This window comes from Cylas formicarius, unplaced genomic scaffold (assembly GCF_029955315.1).
Source record: "Cylas formicarius isolate icCylForm1 unplaced genomic scaffold, icCylForm1.1 PGA_scaffold_3__17_contigs__length_32017465, whole genome shotgun sequence".
In the NCBI taxonomy this organism is placed as follows: domain Eukaryota; kingdom Metazoa; phylum Arthropoda; class Insecta; order Coleoptera; family Brentidae; genus Cylas; species Cylas formicarius.
In genome coordinates, this window is record NW_026844326.1 from 26305567 (window position 1) to 26330114 (window position 24548).

At 38.5% G+C, this 24548-nt stretch overlaps 4 protein-coding genes across 14 annotated transcripts; 3 read left to right on the forward strand and 1 right to left on the reverse strand.

The window, feature by feature from the left end:
• The first annotated feature begins 1546 nt into the window (after nt 1-1546).
• On the forward strand, nt 1547-9863 carry LOC132698984 (EF-hand domain-containing protein D2 homolog). The gene is made up of 4 exons (XM_060665341.1): nt 1547-1817; nt 9082-9190; nt 9253-9426; nt 9483-9863. The coding sequence occupies exons 1-4, from the start codon at nt 1648-1650 to the stop codon at nt 9618-9620; spliced, it is 591 nt and encodes a 196-aa protein (XP_060521324.1). The 5' UTR covers nt 1547-1647; the 3' UTR covers nt 9621-9863.
• On the reverse strand, nt 6347-8582 carry LOC132698983 (ero1-like protein). Its single transcript, XM_060665340.1, has one exon. The coding sequence runs from the start codon at nt 8375-8377 to the stop codon at nt 7013-7015; it is 1365 nt and encodes a 454-aa protein (XP_060521323.1). The 5' UTR covers nt 8378-8582; the 3' UTR covers nt 6347-7012.
• Nucleotides 9864-10503: 640 nt separating the features above from the next.
• Nucleotides 10504-20978, forward strand: LOC132698986 (globin-like). Of its 11 annotated transcripts, XM_060665352.1 has the most exons (5): nt 11107-11399; nt 12977-13310; nt 13363-13527; nt 17815-18037; nt 19315-19682. In XM_060665352.1, exons 3-5 carry the CDS (start codon nt 13370-13372, stop codon nt 19438-19440), a joined length of 507 nt encoding a protein of 168 aa, XP_060521335.1. In that variant the 5' UTR covers nt 11107-11399; nt 12977-13310; nt 13363-13369; the 3' UTR covers nt 19441-19682. The 11 variants fall into 11 exon arrangements, with proteins under 11 accessions (XP_060521331.1, XP_060521332.1, XP_060521337.1 ...); XM_060665348.1 differs by lacking the exons at nt 11107-11399; nt 12977-13310; nt 13363-13527; nt 17815-18037; nt 19315-19682 and adding exons at nt 10504-10552; nt 19753-19938; nt 20205-20427; nt 20493-20978; XM_060665349.1 differs by lacking the exons at nt 11107-11399; nt 12977-13310; nt 13363-13527; nt 17815-18037; nt 19315-19682 and adding exons at nt 10519-10552; nt 19756-19938; nt 20205-20427; nt 20493-20978.
• Nucleotides 20979-21093: 115 nt separating this feature from the next.
• On the forward strand, nt 21094-22488 carry LOC132698985 (SUZ domain-containing protein 1). Its single transcript, XM_060665342.1, has 4 exons — nt 21094-21402; nt 21480-21532; nt 21585-21830; nt 21890-22488. Exons 1-4 carry the CDS (start codon nt 21322-21324, stop codon nt 22044-22046), a joined length of 537 nt encoding a protein of 178 aa, XP_060521325.1. The 5' UTR covers nt 21094-21321; the 3' UTR covers nt 22047-22488.
• The last annotated feature ends 2060 nt before the right edge of the window (nt 22489-24548 follow it).

Consider the following 24548-nt stretch of genomic DNA (forward strand, 5'->3'; position numbering starts at 1 on the left):
ATATAACATCTACTTGTACCTGACTGTCAAGCACCCTTGCTGCATACTCCGTAACCTGTACCAAATTAGTAACTGCAGAGCGGGAGTTATAAAATCCGTGCTGACTTTTAGATAGAATGCTTCTGACAGAGTTAAAAATACGGCCTTACAGAACGACGTCCAGTATTTCAGAAAAATTGCATAAGATTGTGATAGGTCTATAGTTAGTTACATGATTCCTTTCACGACTTTTAAAAATTGGACAGACAATGGATTCCTTCCAACACCGTGGATAAACTTTGGAGGAGAGCGCAAGGTTAAATATTTTAAGTAAATGCTTAATTGACAATTCAAATTTTAAAATACATATCATTATTAAATAATGATAGATAACACCCTACAATTGCAAGATGTTATTTAAAACATTTTGACCGAATTTGACAAGTCAATTAAGAAGTGGTCAATTGTCGGATAATTAAGAAGTAGTCAATCGACCACGGTCTGGTTTGGTTTTGCTATATAGTCTGTTTTTCGGACGGTCTACGAATTTAGATTATGCATTGATCACTTTCTCTGATAATTTGTCACGACTCGACATTGGCAAATTCTATAAGATTTACAAATGTTTAAAAACCAACGAGTTACAACGACCCGAGAGGTACTATTAAACAATTGTGGTGTATACTTTGTATAAAACTTGAAAAGAAATTTTTTATCCAAAAACTATAAAACTAACTGCAACATTTTGCAAGCATAAGTATCAATACGTTCTTGCATTCACGTGCGGATGTGTGGAGATATACCGTTTTTACGACATAATCCAGTAAATTTTTATGAATGGCACACCGAGTCTTGAAAAACAATTGAATAACACTAAGTTGGTAATTACTAATTACAAACACAAGACGGAACTTCAAAGCTTCGATGGCTAAGAAAATACTGTTTCATAAAAATCCGATTTCACCAACCAATCAACCAATAAGCAACTGGAAAAACATCGATTGTAAATCAGTGATCTGCATACGATTTTGTATTGCTTCCGTAGGAAAATATTTTAGTGTTATTATGTTAAACCCTTATCGTGATCAACTTATCTAATGGGCAAATTCAACTTGAAGTCGATTGATCGCAACTAGGGACTGTTTTACGAAGGTTTATAAAAGCACACTAATATGAATTATTATAACAGTTATAAGAAAATTTCCCTACTCTTAAAATACAACAGTCCGCACGACACAGTTCTTGTCGGCTAACTTCTTAAATACGACTTTGGTTTGTGGTATACGTGCTGAAAAGAATGGTTGCTTCCGCTTTGCAACAGGCATCTCTTAAACTCATTCCGAAGTGAAAACCATGAAAGGTTGTAACAACGGTATATTGCCGGGCGAACTTTACCAAAATCTAAGTGCATTTTTGCGTACACGACGCACCTTCCCTTACCTTGATCTTTTTTTTTATCTACCCACTTTTAACCCTCTAGCCGCGATGCTTTCTTCTACCTGTTCAACAGAGGCCGCCCCCCACCCTTCGAGACCGCGTGGGGTCGGCCGATATCGGGCACGTGCGTAGCGCTCTCCTCACAACGTTTTGACCCGCTTGCAGGTGCGCACGCATTCCATTTTCGTTACTCGCGTAAATTTGTGATCGCGCCGCGAAAGCAAAAAAAAAATGCCGGCCGATTCGGAACTAAATTCGGTGCTCATCCGGCGACAGGAGATAAACGAGGCACTCGACAGCGGCCACGAGGTCAAAATCAAGTACAGGGTGGTGAACATTTTCACCGAGTTCCACGAGTTTTCGCGCAAAGAGATCAAAAACTACGAGGCGACCTTCAAAAAGTGAGTTTTGTAATGCATCCGTTTAAATTAATTTCCTCGCGCTATCGCTGGTTGTTATCTGCCTCGTTAAGACGTAGATTATTAGTCGACGAGTGTTTTTAAAATCACGTGAGGGAACGGCTTCGAAAATGCTTGGCTTGCGCGCGACCTTGAAAGAAAACCAAGACGGCCTGGATATTATATCGCGAAGAAGTCGATTCGCGGTCTCCTATATATTAATTATCAGATATAAAAGCAATGTGAGGCAAATTTTACACAACAGAAAGACCAGTGATCATACATGCTACTGCGGGATTTGGGATGCCACATAAGCTTATAAGAAAAGAAGACGCCGGTAACCATCTTTTTTTCGCGATTTTCACTGTTTTTTGGACATTGCTATGAATCACGATAAGTGAAATTTGAAGCAATCAACTTCATATTTGGCACATATATGCAGCTTTGTCCCGTGACGAAACCAATTGAAAATGGGGGGGAGGGGTCGGGAAGTATTCTAAAAAAATTAAAAATCGCGTGCGCACGTTTACTAGACCAAAAAAGTTCTTGAACGAGAGGATGCAGAAGATACGGCTCCATAAACTTTTATTCTTAAGAATTTTTAAAAAATTCAAAAAAACTGAAAATGGGTCCTTCTATTATTGAACATTGGTTATAACTGAAAAACTATGATTCAGATCTCACTTTCTTTTATATTGCGATATAGCACGCACAGACAGCAAAAACTTTTGTATTTAAGGTTTTCACCTATTGTACAGGGTGTTCCCGATATTCCTTGGAAATTGAGAAATGTGTTAACTGTCCTAAATTTGCAGATATCAACGTCAAATTTAGCAGAGAAGTAAAAGTCCGTGTCCACATTTAAACGGTAAAAATTGAGTGCAATCAAATTTTACTTATTTTACTTATTCTTAAAAAAAAATTGGTAATTTTAGCTTCCAGAAAAATATGTTTTCCTCCATAATCGTTCACCCAATCAGCAAAATTCTTTAGCCACCAGACGCGGAAGAACCAGTACAATAACCTTTATTTTAGGCATTTTTTCGATTATATACAGGGTTCTCAAATTATAGGCAAAAATCTAAAAGACCTAGAAAATTGTTCTTTTACAGAGTAAATTATTGGCCGCAAATCAAAGATCGTAACAGTTTTTGTATTTGCGGTTTTCGTCTATCACATACGCTACTCGGGATATTTGAAAAAATCCATATTGAAATTGCAATTTCGGACGATGACGTCATTGATTATTACGGCGCACTGCATGGTTTCAGAAAAAAATTATTTTCTCGAAAACCATTTACTATTTTCAAAAAATTCTTGGACCAGGAAACGTGGAAGATCCAGGGTTATAACCTCCACTTCGAATATTGTTTGAATCGTATACAGGGTGTGTGTATGAGCAAAAATTCTAAAAGGTCCTAAAAATTTCCGCTTTTCTGGGTAAATTATTGGCGATAAATGAAAAACCGTTAAAGATGGGATAATTTTATTTGAACAGTATCGTAAACTGTGTCGTCCGAGAGTTTCAGGTTTCGTCGATTATACAGGGCGCGAGATATTTGAAAAATATCATTCGACAACGCTATTATTTGTGCAAATTTTAATATTTGCCGATGTTTACTGTAACTTTGAAGTTCGACGGGATATGAAGGACACTTTATACAGGATGTATGCACAATTAAATTACATCGATTTTGCGAAAGTTCCATAGTGATCAGCAGGAGCACGATAGAAAAACATTGCTTTTCTTTACCACACGAAACCGCGAAGTTTTTTCCTTTTATAGCGACGATTTTTCGAAAGCAATCTTATTTCTTATGATCTGTCGATAAATTTTACTCTCTAAATACAATTTTCCGGTTTTCATTTCCTATGCTAATTACAATAAATGCATTTTAGCCGTTTGCCAATTTCATTTTATTTCATAAACAAACTTATTTTTCACGAAAATATCGAATAATCAGAAAACCGCTGAAAATAGGAACAGGGAGAAATGCATCGGACCATAAAATAATATATGGAGTGTGTATACATAAAGAAAAAAAAAACAGCTTTGAAAATAACTTAAAATGGCGCACTCAAACTGATGTTTATTAAGTAACCAGAAATATGCCATATAAAAATAACATTGCGTTTTAATTGAAATTTATGGGAAATACGAAATTAAGAAAACCGCTGAGAATAGGTAGATTGTTACCGTCAAAAATGGCCGAAAGATAATTAATCCCCATTACTAATTAAAAATCCGCCTCACATTCATTAGAAGGGCATATTAGATAATATAGGAGTTATTAAATTGATGCACCCCAGGTAATTATGATAATTTCGAACTAACCTGCACTTTGCTCCATTTGCTTTCTAAATAGCGATCTCTACACACTTAATTCGCTGCAAATTAAATGAGATCTAAGACTATTTTTACAAAATATTGCCGAAACTACCGGATTGACGAACTGTCAGCGGCCATATTGATTAGTGAACGCCCCAAGGTCTTGGTGCTTATTAAATGGTCTCTTCGTCGCGTTTTTTTTTATATTAGTTCAATTATCAGCATAGACAAAGCTTTTATGTATCCAGTAACTTTATTTTTTGACCTAATCCGCATATTAATAACTATCTATGGCGAATCGATCGGGTTGGCGTTTTAACCCCGGGCGCGTTATAAATAGCGAAGAAGGCTGCTGCCGCTGCGGCAATTTCCCCCGCCTATATATCGATTTAATTTCTCGTTGCAATCGGCAAAAGTCCGCCTGCAAAATCCAATTTGGTAACGTAATTATTATATTTAATCACACCGACGAGGGGCGTGATGATTTATTAGCAAACGCACCTGCAAATGCAAACCTTTGCGGCCGTAACTTGTCAAGCTATCGAGGGAAACGTTCGCTTTTGTCTCAAAATCGGCCATTGCAAAGCAGTGTGCGAATTTCCTTATTACGGCTCTAAATGCGATTATTGCGATTTCCAAGGATTACTATTCGATCGAGGTAAATCCAATTTACATAATCTGCGATTTGGTTTAAGGTTATCCGTGGTCGTCGCGACCACTCGATTAAGAAATGCGTGTGCGTAACGGTCATTTCTGTTTTGTGTTCTGTGAGACCGATTGTAAACATGAAAATCCCGCACCAAAGAAATTCTTCCACTGTCACCGACGCGTATCGCCAGCTGAGAAATAAGTGGAAGCGAAATTAGCCTTAATTAACGCGCGACACGTAACACCAATCAACGCCTTTCGATAAAATGACACAGAATGTTTGTTTTTACGATGTTTACTACGAATGCGTCCGTGTTGAAAATCATGCGAGTGAGTTCTCCGCTTTCCAGATACTCCATACCATGGAATAATGACGCATACACAATCGAATCGCAAATTGATATTGCTCGATTGTTGACGGTTAACTTTATTCACGGTTTTTTACAATGAACGTTTGAATCATCGATTTCTCGGGGTTGAGTCAATCTGCTTCATATGAAAGTGATAATTAAATCGCCGCGTTTGCATTAATTATGTTATGATTAAATTAATTGGCCCGGATCCGAAAGTGGCGAGAACACTCGAGAAAGTTCGCGCTTGACGCGTTTTCTGTCACTCATTTTCCAGGGCCGCCCCGATAAAAATTCGAGTCGTAAAATTAACGACTCCAATTTTAGGAGTTTTGTGAACACGGCACGTGTTCGCCCCACGGGCCGGTGTTTACACTCGTTTAAATCGGATTTCAGCGAAACGTGCATCGACGGCGGCGTTAAAAGGAAAAGGCAAAAAGCGAATAGATTTAAACATATCGAACGGTGTTTTAATTAACGCTGTTTAATTGTTTTTCACTTCCGAAATTTGTCATCCCGTTCGGAATGTTATACGTCGAGAACAGGTTTTTCTTTTGTTATCGTCACTTTGTTTTGTTGTCGATAGGAGGTAAGTCTGTTTTAAAATGGCTGCAAATTAAAACGGGACCTTTTTTTATTCGGCTGCCATAGGGGCCGTGCAAAAAATTTCTTTCGGTGCATTTTTTTTCGATCATTTCTATGCCAATGCCGTATCGCAAACACACAAAACAATTCATGTTGGATTATTGAAACTATCGTTAGGATGGGTTTATTGGGTTTATTGTCTAACGTTTTCCATTTTCCATTTTTCTTTCGTTTCGTTTTCCTTCCGAGATTTTCCAAAACGAATTTAAGAGATAATGTTTACCGAACGTGTTGCATACTATACTTTTTCTAAAACCGTTAGCTTTTTCACTTTCACTGACATGACTGTCAGAATTGACAAACGTCAGAATTCAAACCGTGGAAAATATCTCCGAAAACATCCGATTGCTCCCAAATCCGTGCGGTAAAATCCAGGAAATGTCCGAAGTGTCTCGTGGGAAACGAAACTGACGTGGTAAAGTGACGCTTCCCGCACGCTAGATCGGTGGGTAATTATGTATTTTACACACGGGAGTAGAAAAAAGATTAAGTAAATCTGATAATTGTTAATAACTGGTTACCGTTGAGCCTTTTTTTAAATACGCAACACAATACCTCGAAAAAAATCAACTTTCAACTGTAAATATTTTATTAAAATATACGCTTTTCTACAAATACAGAGGAAAAATAAATTCAGCTATAAACTCTATAATAATCGATATAAAATTATATAATAATAAAATTAATCCTGTATATCAAGTTTGTTATCTCTGGTACAGCCTAAAAATAGTACAAAAGCAGCAACAATAAAGAAGGGAATTAAAAGTTTATCCGATCAATATATAACACGTGATGGGTTGTCAACTTTTACATTTTTTTTCTTAACCGATTTATCTTGATAATTACATTCCGACGTCTACTCTTGTCTAACCCCACCAGAGGAAATCGTAGAGAGGAAATTAGAGAGAAATTTGCGGTTTTTGGCCAATTCCTAACCACACATTCATAATTTTAAAAAAAGAAAAACAAAACAAAGGAGGAAACCAGACTTTTCATTTAACCTCCACTTAAAGCTCGGACGTATGCGTTAAAAGATTAAGTAAAAGCCTGTTAGGAAACCAAATTAATAGTGAAAGGGATGAATTATTCCGAAAATTGACAGAGAAAAAAACGCATTTATTTTTATTAAGTACTTACACACACCTAAGAAGAGGTATTTAAAGCAGGTTGAAATTCATCCTTAATCTTTTTTGCAAATAAGAGATGCCTCTTGAGCGCTCGGGTGGTTACCTCATCATCTGGCGAAAATCGTCCAGCTTGTAAATACTGGTTGACAGTCTTCCGATGGCATTGAACAGCGACACTATCTCGTTCCTCTGCAGCTGCATCTCCTTCTTGTTCAACAACACGCCGTTCTCGTAGTCGAACTTGCCGCTAAACAAAATCTTCAGCGCGGTACCCAAACCTTGGGTCTGCAGTTTACCCCACAGGCGGCACTTGTCGCACCCGACGCAGTCCATGATCCTGGTGACGTTACGAAAATGGCGCGTAAACTCGTACTTTAATTTCTCCGCCTCCCGCGAGCCCTTGAACATGGTCGTCTCGTCAAAATGGTGCGGGAACTTGGTGATTACAGACAGCAGGTCTTTGATCGCCATCCTGGTGTCCCAATCTTCGGACTCGTCGCCCGTATAAAACGTCTCGCGTTCCAAATACGGCGCCGCCTTCGCCAAAGCCCTGAGCTCCACGAGGTAGATGAAGTAGAGGTTCCTCAACCAGAACGGTCCTTCGCCGTTGGTCGTTTCTGGAGAAAACCTCATCTTAAACTCTTCCAAATTGGGACCCCATTCGCCGTTCGGATCTACCAGGGACAACCCGGACGAGTGGGACAGTAAATAGTTGGCGCAGAGGTGTATGTTGATGCTGGCGTGTAAACCAGAAACGACACGGTAAAATGCCCTCTCTTCCAAGCACATGTCGCTCAGCTTATCGCTTTGTATATATGACGTAAAGCTGTGGCTCCTCTCTGGCCGAAAACAGTTCTCCAAGTAAATGCTGCGCCATACGCGACGGGCCGAAGGTCCCTGGTATCCCGTGTACCGCTCCGGGTTCAACAGCAAGTCCACATATTCGGCGTCGGGATCATTGTTGTCGATTACGCAGAAGTTGTCTTGGGCGTCGTCGTGCGCGGCCCACAGTTCCATATCGTGGATAGCTTTCTCGCTCAACGTCTTGTTTAAATAATCCAAGTCGTTTACTGTGCACTCTTTGTCATTTTCGGGGCCGTATAAGTCGCGTTTCACGCGGCGGCGTTCGCCCTTCAGGCCCGCGGGGATCTCGTCCTCGCCGCACGGTTCCACGTGGCAGTAACGCATCGCGCAACGGCTGTCGTCGCTCCAAAACGGACATTCCCTCTTTAAGTTCACCCTGTAAAACCGAAAGTAGTCTTTGACGAGCAGACTCCTGAGCCGGGGGAACACCCTCACGTTGTTGAAGTGGTCGACGGTGTCGACGGTGCAGGTGCACTCGTCGATTTTTCCCTTCAATTGGCAGAAACATTCGTCGGTTTTCTGAGGCACGTTGAAAAACGCGAGACCGACGTTAAGTATCGCGAGATACACGAGGAGGCGTAACGTATCGGGCCGTTGCATGATGCGCGACGCGTGATAACATTTCGGCCGGCAAATTTGGCGTAAACCACTGATAATTTGGAGTTGTTTATCTCCGGGAAACTTAAAACCGTCAGCGAACTGACGGGCGACACGTAAACATTTCCACCGCTTGTCTCGGATCAGCTGTGCGGCGGAGAGAAACGTCAAGCGACGTTGCCGGCGTGGTCTGTTGTCCGCGCGGTTAAGGACGATTTTAGTTTACATCGATCGTGGTCCGTATAATTGCTCAATAATAAAAAAGCGCGTAACAAGAACGCCGTCGCGCTGTCACTTTGATTATTTAGTACGGGTTGCACATCTCTCTCTTGATGATGATCGTCTTAGTGGATACGTAACTGACAACAACGCATCGGACTTTCCTACGCAAACTATTTTATTGATCTATGGTCTGCCGGACGTGCGGCGTGACGTCACGGTTTTCGAAATTTCCTATTTCACGCCCTTTTCCAAACGCGAAGGATGTTTGCCGACGCGTCCGTCGTTCGAGGAATAATTGGGGAAAAATGACGCGTCGCATAAACAAATATTTCGTCTTATCGGGGAAGCGCTTCCGGCGTTTTTATCTATCGCCAGACTGATTAGGCTTATGCTACGAAAATTCCCGTAACAGATAAAAAAGCTAAAAATATTTCGAAAAAAAATTGCCGCCCACGCGCTAATCGATGCGTAACGCTCTATTGCAGGTTCAACACGAACAAAGACGGTTATTTGAGCTTGGACGAACTGAAACGTATGATGGAAGTCCTCGGGGCGCCCCAAACTCACCTCGGTCTCAAGGCAATGATCAAAGAGGTTCGCGCGTCTAGTGTATTTTAATTTTAATAAAAAAAAACAATGAAAATTCATTTTCGTAGGTAGACGAAGATAACGACGGGCGGTTGTCCTTTCACGAGTTCATGATGGTGTTCCGCAAGGCGCGTGCGGGGGAGCTTGATGAAGAATCGGGATTGGGTCAGCTGGCCCGTCTGGCGGAGGTCGACGTCGAGAAAGTAGGCGTCACGGGGGCCAAGGAATTTTTCGAAGCCAAGGTGCGACGACGGTAATTTTGTTACCTCGATGGTGTTATAATTACGATTGCTTTTAGATCGGCGAACTGTCGAAGAAGAGCAAATTCGAAGAGGAAATACGCCAGGAACAGAACGAACGGAAGCGGATGGAGGAGGAGAGGGCGACGAGGAGGCAAGAATTCCTGCAAAAGGCGTCGGTATTCAAGACGGCTTAGAGGTTCTTTTAAAAATGTTAATATGTAGCAATTTAGGGACGATATGGTTATTTGATGTTTTAGTCTCTTATAATTTTTTTATTATTACTTTGACTGATAGTAATTTAGGGTATAAATCATATTGATCGGGTGCCCGCTCACGTTACCATTTAAAACTGGCGCCTAAACCAAGGACGAATTTAGACATGTAAATGTATAGTTTTTCTAGTAATTGTGTAAATATTACGACTACTTGGTAAATAAACGCGATTTTACTTATGTTTTTTTTTATGCATTTGGTCCCCTTTCATCAATTTAATTCACTGCTGCCAGCAACAGAAGTAGCTGCTCCTACACTACAGTACGGAATAAATTTTAAATAACAAACTACGGTTTTAAAACGTTCTCTATTTAATAGTCTATTCGGAAATGGCCAAATGAACCCAGCGGTTATGGCCAACAGAATCAAAGTAGACGATGATTCAACTCGTCGCACTACACATTCGTGTTAAATTAAATTTATGTCGGAAAAGAAAATAAAACATTACATGATGAAGAATCAATAACACAAAAGAAACAATAAAACTTCCATGATGCATGCAGAACGGAGGATCACCCATCTGACGACAGACCGTTGACAGTTGTCAAAAAGGTCCGCGTCACGACTATCCATAGTCCGTGATATATACAAGAAGCAAATTGAAAAAGTGGTAAAAGCAGTATTATAGCAAGGGCATCGGGCAATTCATGCAAACCACAATCTTTAAAGGGATCTTTTCTATTCTCCTAATGCACGTGGACGATTCTATTTTTTGGCGAATGAGCCGGTACGGCTTAGAATACGGGGGCGTGTTAATTTTAACGGTACTGACGACCTTTTCTACCTGCGGACGCGTCATCCGCCAAAGAATACTGTTACGATTTTCGGCTAGTGCGTGAATATATTTGACCAGGTACAATTATAGTACATATAATACGTAGTACCGACTGCTTCCGTGAAGTTAGAGTAATAAAAAAAACATTGGCATGCAAAAGATCACAAGAGTGTTAACGGTGCTAATGGATTATAGTTAGTTACTATTACTAGTATGCTTCCATTTCGTCTAATAAGATTTAAGGATCTTATTCCATTGCACGTTACACCCATGGCCGATCCCTAAAGGACGCATTTTTTTTATTGGTCGACACTTCAGGGAAACAGATTATAGTACCAAAGATGATCTTATCGGCCGAACCGCGTGATATTTGTCGAAAATAGCATACCTAGAAAAACCCACCATCCTGATCGGCAGTTGTCGGCCCTTTATATGGTGCCCAATGACATTTTATTTGGTATAAGGTCGTTGATAGTGCCTTTTATGTATGCGTGTATCGTCCGAAACCTCCCGCCTTTAGATCAAATTTAATCGGCTCCGCCAGTTAGGTATAAAAGCGGCCGGAAACCGTGTCTTAATAATTTTCAATAGTGCGTCGCGCGTTCACCGTTGCACAACGTCTCCAGGTAATCAATAGCCTCGATAAAACCGACTTGTTGCAATATTTTGTTTATTCGGTTTGTTTTTGAGAGCGACGCGGTTATCGGCCGGTCACAAGACTGGTGCATAGAAATACTATCGTCCGGCGTGTATTTTGTTACCGATTAGTATCCGACAAATTATTTGACTCCTATTTATAAATACCCGCTCGGTTTATTGGTTTTGGCGAAAGTTTCGCGGAACACATTTTAATAACAACGAAAAAGCGTAAAACTCATTTTATAGTGTACATATCTTTGGCGAGGCGGCATCGATTTCTTTCCCGGTAACGTATAACTAGAGTAGGATCACTTTTCATCGGCATACTTGCCAAATTCACGGTAAATTATATGTTTAGTATTAAGTTCCGCCTGGTGGCCGGAATAATTTGAGATAAACGGCGACCCCCGTGTCCCGTGGGAGACTAGGGTCGCCGGCAACACACATTACATTTCTAAACTAGTCCTTTCACAAGCTCAGCAAAATGTATAAAAACTACATTTATGAAGACAACATAGGTTTTCCGTATAATTTATTGGTTAGAGTAAAATTAACTAAACAGTAACGTCAATAAAAAATGTCGCGATCGAGATTTGAATTATTTATTTTATTACTTACACAACACTGTACACTGAGAGAACACGAATCGATCTGATTAATATCGGATTATTTTTCGGACATGCTGAAATCAACTTTTTGTATGTTATCCTGCTTTTGTTTTTTCTTACATTAAATACGAAATTTTTAATAATCATAAATAATATTTTAGAGCAAATAAAGAATTTTGCTTATTTTCTTTTTCAAATAATATACACTTATCTGTGCTTCGCGTTTTGTTAAACGAAATAATGATTAATAATTGCTGTGATTAGTTTTTGATCACTCGGAGTTTTACTAATCAAATAAAAACAACTCGAATTAGTTAGGTTAAGTTGAAAAATTGGAACGTGGTCGAAAATGCTCGGGTTCCTTCTATGAACAATTTGAATTTATGTACATTTATAAATTGGTGTGTTATTTATTTAAAATTATAAAGTAAACATAAAGAATGAAATATTTCGGAAGTGCTGTATAATTTTCAAAATTTAGTGTAAAAAGTGTCAAACTAGGTTTGAAAAGCTTACTAACGAATTTTTACTATTGAGTTAAATATTTTCTGGCAACTTTATTGCATGGAAGAAAAGTCATGGAACATCGTGAAATGTCCGGATTTTTGTTTAGAGCAAAAACGGAGAGGAAAGCATTGGAGATAAAATTCTATTTTTTGAGTGTAAAAAAATCAACAAATGCTCAAAGTCAAATTTGAAGTAATGTAGTTTTATGATTGGTGTGTTAATTATTTAAAACTATAAAGGAAACATAAAAAATGAAATATTTTGGAAGTGATTGCTAACTCCTTAAAAATTGTACCTATATGACCACAAATAACATTGAAATGTCAACGAAATTTGTCTATGTTTCAAAATTTTCTGCCAAAATTGTCAAACTAGCTAGGAAAAACTTTCTAACGAATTCTTATCACTAAGTTAAAAATTTTCTGGCAACAATAAAGCAACCATTAGAGATTAAATTCTACATTTTTGAGTGTAAAAAAATCAACAAAAGTTCAAAGTCAATTTGTTCGATGAAGACCACAAATCACCATAAGTTTAATTAACACAGGACGGACGAAGTGACTGACTTATGCAACAGAAGTGAGAAAAAACCGTTGCGCTTCTTCTCTCAGCGTACACGGTCTGTGCCGCACAGATGCGTCATTTTATTATATCCTCAACACTTATATCTAAAAACAAAAAATATCAACCGGCAAATAATAAATTGGTATTCCTAATCGGACGGCCAATTAAATTCGTTCCTCGTTAGACCCAACGGTCGAGGTTAACCAAAAGCGAACTTAAAACAATAACATCCGAATTGGCTTCGACAACATCGAAGCGGCCTTGAAGGCGGGCCCAGGCGCAGCCGCATCTCTAAGCGTATGTCTTCTTCTTCTTCTTTTTTATTATTTCGCGCGCATTGAATGCGCGCCAAAAATAGTTTCTCGCGTATTATTGCGCGAATTTTCCCAACGTCTCGTGCCGATTCGATTTCCGCGAATTCCGATCGCGAATTTCGCGGTAATCGCGGCTCCGTCACGCGTATTCCGAAGGTCTTGTACCTGGTGCCGTCGATTATAATACGAAAGACGTCGCGAGCGGTAAGTCGGGACGCTATAGCATACGATCTCGATTGTCGTGTGGTCGTTTCAGCACGTAAATGGGTATCGTGTACGGCTATTTCTTCCCGGACACGGGCAGGACCGACGATCCAGACGCCGTCACCGGTCTGACGTCCAGAGATAAGTACCTGGTGAAGACCTCCTGGGCTAACGTGATGAAGAACCCGACGGCCAACGGATGCGCCCTGCTTTTATTGTAAGTATTTTGGAAACAATGCATGCTCCGTTTCTTAATGCGGGAGAGTTATAAATAGTGATGTCAAGGGTCCCGAGAGTGGCAGGTAAACGCACAAGTGATTGACCTGTACCTTAAGTCCAATTTCCACTAGCCGCTCAAGTCACAGGACGCTCACTGTCCGCTCACGGTCAAGATTCTTCTTCTTCTTGATTTCAGTGTCTCCGTGGGAGATTGCTGATCATCATGGCTGTTCTTATTTTCGATATGCGCGAAACGGTTCAATCGATGACAATTCAAACCAGTCTCGCAGGTTGCGCAGCCAGGAGATCCTACGTCGACGCACACTTCTTGCATTATGAGCTGCAACAGATCATATTCCGAGCTCCGTGAGATGTGTCCAAGGAATTCAAGTTTTCTTTTCTTTATACTAAACAAGACTTGAAGTTATTTATTCATTCTACGCAGAACCTCTTGATTCGTGAACCAATCCATCCACGAAATCCTCAACACAGGTCTGTAGACCAACTTTTTAAATGCTTCTAACCTTTTTAAAGTTTCGCTATTTAAGGTTCAACCCTCTAGGGAACATGTAGCACTGTACCATTCTTGTTCTTAAAGTTAGCGACAAATCTCTAGCTGTAAGAAGTTTCTTCATCTTAATCAATGTTTTCCTAGCTTGTTCTATTCTTGCTATTGTTTCAGACCTATGGTTTATATCTTGACTTATAATTGTTCTGAGGTATTTAAACTGCACCACCCGCTCAACAGTCTGCTGTAAATAATTGCCCTTGGTTATTTCCTGTTTGGTTTTGTTCACATTGATGGCGAGTCCATATTCCCTGCTAATGATTGCCACTTTGTCCACCAGTCGCTGCAGGTCTTCTAGTGTGCTTGCAATTAGAACAGTGTCATCGGCGTATCTAATATTGTTTATTGCTCTACCGTTAATTAAGGTTCCTGCCGACTCCTCCTCCAACGCCTCTCGAAAGATGTGCTCTTGAGTAAATGTTAAATAGCATTGGAGAAAGAATACAGCCCTGTCTGACACCTTTTTGGATTTGCATTTCTTCTGATGTGCTGATGTCCCCAGTAAAGGTTTGAAATGATTTGCATGTCGTCATAATCGATGTTTAGGTTTTGTAAGATGTTTCAAAGCTTCTCATGTTTAACGTTGCCAAAGGCCTTTGTATAATCTATAAAACATGCGTACACTTCCTGGTCGACATTCGACCATCTTTGTGCCAGAACATTGAACGCGAATGTAGCGCGCGAATATATTTACCAACGTTTCGCCAATAATGCCGCTGGCTTCCCCAGAGCTTGACTGAAACTTTCTCGCATTTTACCTGCTTATATATTGTTTGAGGGTGCGGAGCTAAATGAGGAGCATAAACACCGTCTTGGGTAAGTGATTCCCATATTGGTGACAGGTAAAGACCTGAGTCGCGGTTAAGATTGTTAGGTTGCTTATAGATTTTTAAATAAACTTCCACTACTGTAATACTTTTTACAAAACTTCTGGATTCCTCCTGCGTCGGTTTTTGCTGAGTCGAAATTGCTGACCTTTCGCCAATCATCCTGTTGGCTTCTTCAGAGCTTGACTGAAACTGGCTCGTATTTCACTCTGTCCCTGCTTATACATTGTTTGAGGAGGGCGCACCTTCACACCACAACCTTCCAATAGCAATGAGACCGAAAGCAATCCTTCACTTGCCACTGTGGCCAAATAAAAGTATCACCGACGTAGCGCTTCCATAATTTTTGTTTTAGATGAAAGGTGTCGAGAGCTTTCTTCTTAAAGGCTTCCATAAATACATTCGCGATGACAGGTGATAGCTGTTCCCGACGTTTGTCCAAAAATTTGACCGTTGTAAGAAAAATATGTTCCAGGCAAGCATTTTTTAATATAGCTGAAATGATGGTGAGAGTTTCAGGAATAGGAACATTAGTAAAGAGCGATTCTACGGCGAAACTAACTGGAATATTTTCTGTTTTTTTTTTTCATTGGGAGTCCGCAGAGACGAGGAATGTTAGAGTCATGTGGATTTTTGACGATATGATCCGTACGTAAGAATATCTTGAATCTTTTCATGATATTCATTTGTGTTCACGAACACCGTAGAATTTCCTTTATCTGCTTTTACGGCAATGCGTTCAGGCTTTGCAATATTAGATTTAGGAGGTTTTTAGATGCCAGTTTGTTTAGGATAGACTCGACATTTGAAATGATTTCCTCTTTTGGGATAATACGTGGGGCAAGGACGATGTGGAACATTAAAAAAAAAAACAAAAAACAAAAAAAAATGGCGATTTCGTTCCACCCATGGGTGGAAAACTTTGAAGAAAATAAATTTTCGTTACAAAAAAAGTGAAAGATGAAATTTTCTGCTGGCGGCGACGATATTTGATAGTAGTTAGACGATTTCGAAGGAAAAACAGAAATTTCTATTTTTATCTGGAACAAACTTGGGTAAATGCAAGGATCTTCCACTAGAATAAAAGCACAAGAATTAAACAAATGCTCGTGAGTGAGCGAGTGTAAGTGACATTCGGTAACTCCACCCCCAGCAAGAATTCCCTATGAATGTAGGAAGGCGATAACACGCTAGAAAACACTACACAGCCTTTTATTATTTTTCTGGACGACTAACGACTATAGTTCATCTGACTACTTGAAACGTCATGACTAAAATTTACAGAAAATTTTCAATAATTATCATATTTATTACAATTAATCTCTTTTCATATTATTCTTACTTCTATATAAGTTTTTATTTACTTTATCTCAGAATAATCTGTATAATTATTATCAAGTATTATTAAATTTATTATTCTATCTGTGGTAGCTCGCCGGAACTTTACGATATAACCTTTAAGTTGTCCACCCTGTTTAATCATCCTCGTCATTACAAATTTATATATTATTACTCTCTTGCATTGAGAAACAGAGTATAATAAGAAGTAATCCGCCATTATCCTGCATGGGTTCAATAACAGCCTGGCAACTCCGGCTTGGATTTAATTCGATTAACGTTAACACGCCACTGCACTGTGTAGAAATTTTATTTTTCAAAGAAACTAACAGTTAATTTTTGTTATTGTAATATTACGTAAAAATCTGCTAGATTCCTCCATTCATATTCCTAAGAAAAAAATCGAAAGGGATGGTTTTCGGATATGATCTAGTCGATCGGCATCACAAAAATTAGGTAGTTTTTGCACACCGCTTATTTCGGAATTGCTTTACTTTGCCACTTATTTGAAACGCGCGCACACTTTATGAAACGACGTTTTTCTTTACTTAAGAAATAAAGTTCGACGCTAAAACGCTTAAAGCGCAGGCGGCGTTGCCAGTAGCAACGCATCAAGTTGCGAAAATAGCAAATAGTAATTGTTATAAATGTAAAAATAAAATTATTTGGTTTTTATTTCGGTGTACCATAGAACTGCCACCATTTAAATATGTTTATTACGACAGTTTTTTTCTTCTTCAAAGAAATCGTTTCTGTACAGGGTGCTATCGAAATGACATTATTTCAAGAATTAATCTCGTGGTCGACGGACAAATAGGAAAAATACTCATTATAATGGTTGCCGCATGACATTCCGAAATAGTGACAGATATAAATCCGGCAACAGCGTTTGCCATGGTGTCGGATTTAATAATCTCAAATATGAAAAAGCTCTTTCAGAGGACTTATTTTTTGTCCGCTGACATTACAAACTGTTCTCGACTAAGTTTTAACACGGTAATGCCATAAATTCAATGCAATGTTTAGTATTGTATTAGTATTTCTACAAAGCTTGTACAATAAGACCATTTATAGGACGATAGTTTAAATTATCGTTTAAAGAAAAATATCAAGATTTAACCGGTCAATTGATACATTAATAGGAGGTCTGCCCAAAAATTGTTTTGCAAAATAATGTTTCTTATAAAGTCGTGCTTCGCGTTCCTCTACATCTTCCATTACTAAAAACACATTTTAACCTACTCTTCAACTTAATAGAGAAACGAAGCGTGCCAATACTAAAAACGCCATAACCCGTTAATAACCAACGGCGCCACCATACGGGGTGAAATTCGAAAGAGGTGCAAAAAGTCCATAGCGAAAAATTTTTTACTTCGCGGAAGATGATGACGAAGATTTCGTTCGATAATCTTCAGGCATATCGATTTTTTTTATCTTATCGAAAAAATGCGGCAACGTACGCAGGATTAATAAAAAAATCCCAGTGACGCAGCGGCGCCGCTCCAAATTCGAATTGTTTTTTTTTTGCATTTTTGTTTTCTGACTGCCCCAGGTTGTTCAAAAAGTACCCCGAGTACATTCAGCTGTTCCCGTTTCGGGACGTGCCGTATTCGGAACTGCGGGAGGCCAAACGATTCCAGGCTCACTGCAACAGCGTCGTGTTTGCTCTCGCGTCCATAGTGGACGCCCTGGGAGACAACGACCTGCTGATACACCTCTTGCGCAAGACCGGTAGCAGTCACGTGGCCAGAAAAGTCACGCCCGAAGCTTTTCACGTAAGTGCCCGACCCTACACGAAACCGCATATAGACGTCTAAAGAGGGAGAATAGACCATCCAGGGTTGCCAACCGTTTTTAGATTTTGAGAAATAACAGTGAAAATAATACAGTACACTGGAACAAAATATAGTACACCTCGGTAGAACGTTCGGAAACAAAACTCGTTACATAAATATGTATTTATATTTAAAATTTATACATTTTTTTCGGACTTGCATTGCAAAATAACTTTACAACAAAATAACTAACCAAAACTTTATATGTCGCGCAAAAACAACCTCAATGTTTTTTATTAATTTGTTATTCGGTTCCATATTTGTTCACTGGACAAAAGATGTTACTGAAATAGACAGCAAAAATGAATTTAAGCAATTCGGGAAAAGCGTTTTCTGAAACTTGGAAACGTTTTCCAATTTTTTATCTGTTGTTGTTTTCGATCAAAACTAGGAGAATCTATGTAAGAACGTACAGTGATAAGATTTTATAAGCCTGTTCCAAAAAAAGATTTCAGTTTTGTTTTTGCGTACTACACACGTCTTAAACGGTATAAGATGACGCAGACACATATAGTACAATATTGGATAATATAGTACGGTTGGCAACCCCAGCTCCGCACATTTTGACGGTATAGCTACGTCATAATTCACACTAGTTTCCTAAACAAAATCCACCACTAACTTCCAAACTTTGTTTCTAATCCATATTTCGTTTTTATTTGGAGAAATGAAGAGAATTAACAATTTCAATTCAAATATCCGCTGGTACCAAAAATGTAAAAGTTAAACCACTGTGGAGTTTTTAAAACCCCGAAAAACCTGCAAAATGCGTATCAGGTATGGTCGCAAAATGTAATAGAAGTTAATAGAAGCCGTTGTTTCATTAAAAAGACTACTCTTAACAGGAGACTACTGGTCTATTCTTGGTCTATTCTGAAAATTCTGAATCTTGCTGTATGTCGTGTCCGCATAATTTAAACTTGTGGCGTAAGTTTTTTTACCTTTCTTTTTATTACCGAACGTTCTCGATAAGCCTCAATTATAATGCACAAAGCACGTTCTACAATTTCAATTGAAACTAACACGCAATTTGAATCACACAAATAATTTGACACAATGTAAAATGACGGAACTCGTCAAGCGCCCCCTTGCGGTAGATTGTCGAACGGAATCCCGTCTGATTACCTGGTTGCCTAAGAACATGGGCAAATATTTAAGTTTCTCGAATATTTCGGATGGTATGCGTTGTAAGTTTAGTAAGTTTCTCATTTTTTCAGCGTCTGAAAAACTGCGTCGTGGAACTATTCTCGACGTTTATGAACGAGGAAGAAATAGCGGCCTGGACCAAGACTTTGGATGTGGCCTTCGCCCAGATCGATGAGGGCATCAAGAACGCGAAATAATTTTAGTTCGTCGGACAATTTTTGTGACGTCACTGTTTTGTGTATCTTTCGTATACGGACCGGTTATAGTTTTTTTAGCGATTTTATTTAAACGGGGCCGTTTTGCGAACGGCTGTTTCGTGACGTGAATAAAATAATCGATGCTAAAACAGTTGTATAATTTCATTCTATAATACTTAATAATTTCGAGTATCTGTGGGAAAGAAAAAGTGGCATTTTTCTAATAAATATACGTGCCTGCCGATTTTATCTACAAATTATTAAATATTTAGGATATCTTACTATGTTACTTATATGAAAATTACTTTCTAGTAGATTCGAATGCAAAACGACACGTGACATGGGTCTGATAACAAGTCTGATTTGGCGCAATAACGGGAGGACCGACGATCCCGATCCGGACACCGGACTCACATCGAGAGATCGCTACTTACTAAAATCCACCTGGCAAAAACTAAGTAAAGACAGTGCTGCCACGGGCATACAAATATTTTTGAAGTAAGCTTATCGAAGCAAATGATGGCGTCATATCCGAAGGAGACCAGACAAGTCAGTGATAAATTGATCCAACTCGCACTAAATGTCGTAAAACTGTATGACACTTGTATGCTTTAAAACAGTCAAAATGTCAAAATCCATGCCTATGGCCAAACGTCAAGGCGTATTAATAGCTTTTAAATCTATATCTATATCGCGATTGTCAGGTCTCCATCGATATAACCCTATTGAGGGGATCTATGGGAGCTAGGATATTTATATTACAGTCTATTCGAAAAAGAACCAAAGTATCACGACCTGTTTCCATTCCGCGATATTCCCTGGGAAGATTTACCCTCCTGCAATCGGTTCAAGGCGCACTGTGTAACGCTGATGTACGCGTTCAGCTCCATTATAGGTAACATCGAGCAGCCGCATTTACTTCGGGCGCTTTTGGTTAAGCAGGCGGTTGCGCACGTTCCAAGGAAAGTGCCGGACAAAGCTTACTGGGTATATAATACACGGGGCGATCGCGTTTGTGGTCTGTGATCTCATAACATTTTTTTTTCTTTCAGCAACTGAAAGAGGTTTTGATGGAGATGTTTAAGCCGATAATGACCAATGAAGAACTTGCGACTTGGAACAAATTTTTGGATCTAGGTTTGAACCTTATGGTGGAAGCTGCCGGAGAGGCGCGCAAGAATGATTTAAATTAAATAAGTTAAACTTAAGTTAAAAACGCGAGCGTTTGCGTCCTGTCAAATGAGTAATAATAGAGAGTTTGCGATTTAATCTGGGCTATTATGCTGTTTGTCCTACAGATACCGGCGAAAATCCTCAAATGAAATTAACTCTAATTTCAATATATGAAATAATAAAGGAGACATTTTGAACAGACCAGAACATTATTTTCTCAAAATATGCTTAGATCCTTACGAGTTTTGGGAAAACAAGTTAAACGTAGATCGCGCTCTTTAGAAAGAAAATGGCGCACATTACAGGTTAGTGTGTGAAATGTACATGCATGCGGGGAAAATTATTTCCATCTCTACAAAAATATTATAGCCACCAAGAAGAATACATGTTAACCGTAGTACAAAAGACCAGTTGATGACGTCAATTGTCAATAACGGTTGGTTACCGCAACCGCAGCACAGAATACACAGTCCGTATCGAATTCTATACCACGGAATGCACACGATTATGTCGCACTGCAAAGCTACTTTTGTGGTAAAAAAAATTTGACGTTTTTTGTGAACATTTTTTTTTAAAAAAATGATACGCGTAATGTTTAACACAATGCCGTCACGACGATTGTTCTGAAGCACGGTTTAAGCGTCCGGGAACTAAAAAATTTAAGAGAAAAATGGTAAATTTGCAGTAAGTTTGACATGTGGGTGACAAATGGGTCCCATCATGGCTTCTAAACAGCAAGATATTGAAATTTTGGAGCTTGATAGCTGGGAGGAAATCGATGAGACTGATGTAAGGAGTAGCGCCAGCTACAAAACATTTGAATATAAATTTTTTGAAAGGTAATTTTAGGTTATTTTTTGTTTTAGGTTTTAGAAAAGAAGTTAAGCAAATTAATAATGCCTACTATAAGCGGCAATAGGTAACAGTGGTCCTTATGAATAAGAGCAAACCCTAAATAATTTCCATTGCAGTTTAAATGGTGTTTCTAACAATGCTCCTATACAAATCACTATAACAGGAGAGGATGCGCTAAGATCTCAGTATGTACCACCTGAACCCACAGTAAAAATACTGAAAAGGCCCACGAAAGACGCTAAGGGTCACCGGGATTTAAAAAAGGCGGTGCCTAAAAAAACATTACAGCAACGTGAACAAGAATATGCAGAAGCCAGACTCAGAATTTTAGGAGAAAGTGGTTCAGATCGACCTGAAGAGAGGTATGTAGTATATAGTATTATGATTTAAAGGATGTGGTGATTTCATAATCCTTATTTAGAATTAGTATAGCGAAACCGAGAAATTCAGAATTTGAGACAGCCAAGCCAAGTGCTTCAGAGCCGGAAGCCATAAAATTAAGAAACACAGAAGGTGAAAATATAGTTAGGTTACCTAAGGGACCAGATGGTACAAATGGATTCAGCTTTCGTCGGTAGTACACTGAACTTCACTTTTCTGGTGTGATTTGTAGATGTCTAAGATATAAAATCAATTAAATTTGGCCCTGAATGACTGTAAAGTAATTTTTAAATTCGGTACATCACAGGATAGGCATAAGAATTTTAAGGTTCTTTGGGACCCTATCGGATTGTTGAAATTTTAATCCTCAAAAACAATTGAAGTGCAATATCTGGCCTTTTTGATCATATTTGGTCCAAGTCAGTGGGTTTTAGATCTGAAAGGTATACCGCCCAGCTTCAGGTAGGAGGGGCTAATATATCCTTAAAGTGAATGGGGCCTTATTATGTTGGGCAGGTGGATGTGGTCTCAAGGTGCGGATTGACTGAGGAACATATTTTTTGGACATACTGTACATGAAAATCCGAAAGGTGTATATTTTGTATTGATTTTTCATCAAACTAGGGATGTAAGTTCCATTTTATTTGTATATAGTTTAGATGTTTATATATTATATATACGTAATACTTATATTTTCACTTATTTATGGCCGGACCTAAAGAATATTTTATTTGTACAGCAATCTTCTAAGTTATATGTATTTACACCAATGTATATTGGTTATATTTTATGGCAAACCAGATCCTGGGGCTCAATTTTTTATTTTTTTTTTTTGATAAATAAAGTTTTTCGCATATCCCAGATTGTCTCCCAATATATTAAGGGTTATTTTAGAGCCCCCGAATCTACATGTTTGCACCCGTATCATTTAATTATGTTGTTTCTGGTGCAATTATTAATCCTGTATCCAAATAAATTCGTACATTTTATTTGGCGTGTATAAATTTTACCCTGCTAGTCAAATGATTTTATATAGCTTTGGTAAGAAGAAAACAAACAATATAAAAACCAAAAACCCTAAATAAAATTTTTCACTCAACATATTACATGCTCAATAATTTTTTTGCACACTCTGCGTGATTTATATAAAAGTACTTACCGATTTTCTTCTATCGGAAGAAATGCAAACTCGGCGTCCAGATCAATATTATTCAAGCAATTCCCACCAGACACTTAAGACACAATGTTCGCGAGAAAAATGCTGTGCCTGCATACCGGGAGCGCGAAAATTTCGTGTAAATCACAGCGAACCTACCTGCGCAAATTACACTTCGTTTAATGAACTTTGGTTGGTTCAGATCACAAGTCTCGTAAGTCAGATATTTATTGGTAGCGTAATTCCTCAGTCACAGACCGCAGCGGCTACGGAAACATCTTTCGCGAATGCGCCAAAGGCGACATCTCGAAACAGTTCTACGTATAATTTTCAAAATACGTTTTTTACTAATATATTACATAATCTGCGGCACTGCCCGTTTATTCGGTCTCAGAGATCATCGTAAGAATAAATCATTCAAATCGCGGTATATTTCAGGACAAATTTCATCATTACAGTGTTCACTTTTCTTAGGAATGATTAGTTTTAATTAGATTTGGTATACAGTTATCAGAGATGGGAATGATCCTCCGCGCATGTCTCTAAATTTCACCCACTAACTTGCGCCATTGTCTTTGTAAACTGCGATCTGCACACATTTAATTTGTTTTCTCACAATATATAACGAGATCTGGGTATATCTTGAGAAAATACTGCCTCAAAAATGTAACATCTAACTGAAATCTGCCAAAGGACGAACTGTCAGCGGCCATGTTAGTTCTTTAACAGCGGTAGGTCTTATTGGTTGAAAGCATATAGATACCTACCTATGCCGATAATACAGGAACTTATGAAGTAACTATGAAAAAAAATGGAGAAGCTTCATTGAATATGCGCATGCGCGAAATTTAAAATGTTCTGCGAAAATTAGTGAAGTGTGTGGGAATCACTGTTTAGAAAGAAAATAATGCGAAGTGCAGGTTGGTGGGTGACAGATATATCAATCAATAAGATATTTAAAAAAATATTTTTCTCAAAATAAATAAGAACTAAAAGTTCAGATTTTCACGAAATTATATATATTTACATGACAATTGTTTCGACAACACCGTGTCTTTATCAAATGTCGGTGTTGTCGAAACAATTGTCATGTAAATATATATAATTTCGTGAAAATCTGAACTTTTAGTTCTTATTTATTTTGAAAAATGGATTTTCATCAAAATTCCTGTATTATCAACGTTGGGAGATCTATCAATCAATAAGATATTTTAAAAAATATTTTTCTCAAAATAAATAAGAACTAAGAGTTCAGATTTTCACGAAATTATATATATTTACATGACAATTGTTTCTACAACACCGTGTCTTTATCAAATGTCGGTGTTGTCGAAATAATTTCGTGAAAATCTGAACTTTTAGTTCTTATTTATTTTGAAAAATGGATTTTCATCAAAATTCCTGTATTATCAACGTTGGGAAGGGCCTCTATATATCTAGCAGCTATATGAGATCTGGTTAAAAATACCGGAACCTCGTATTTTGAAAATTTTTCCGCAAGTAACCAAACATTTCTCAAAAATAACATTTAATAAATACCGAT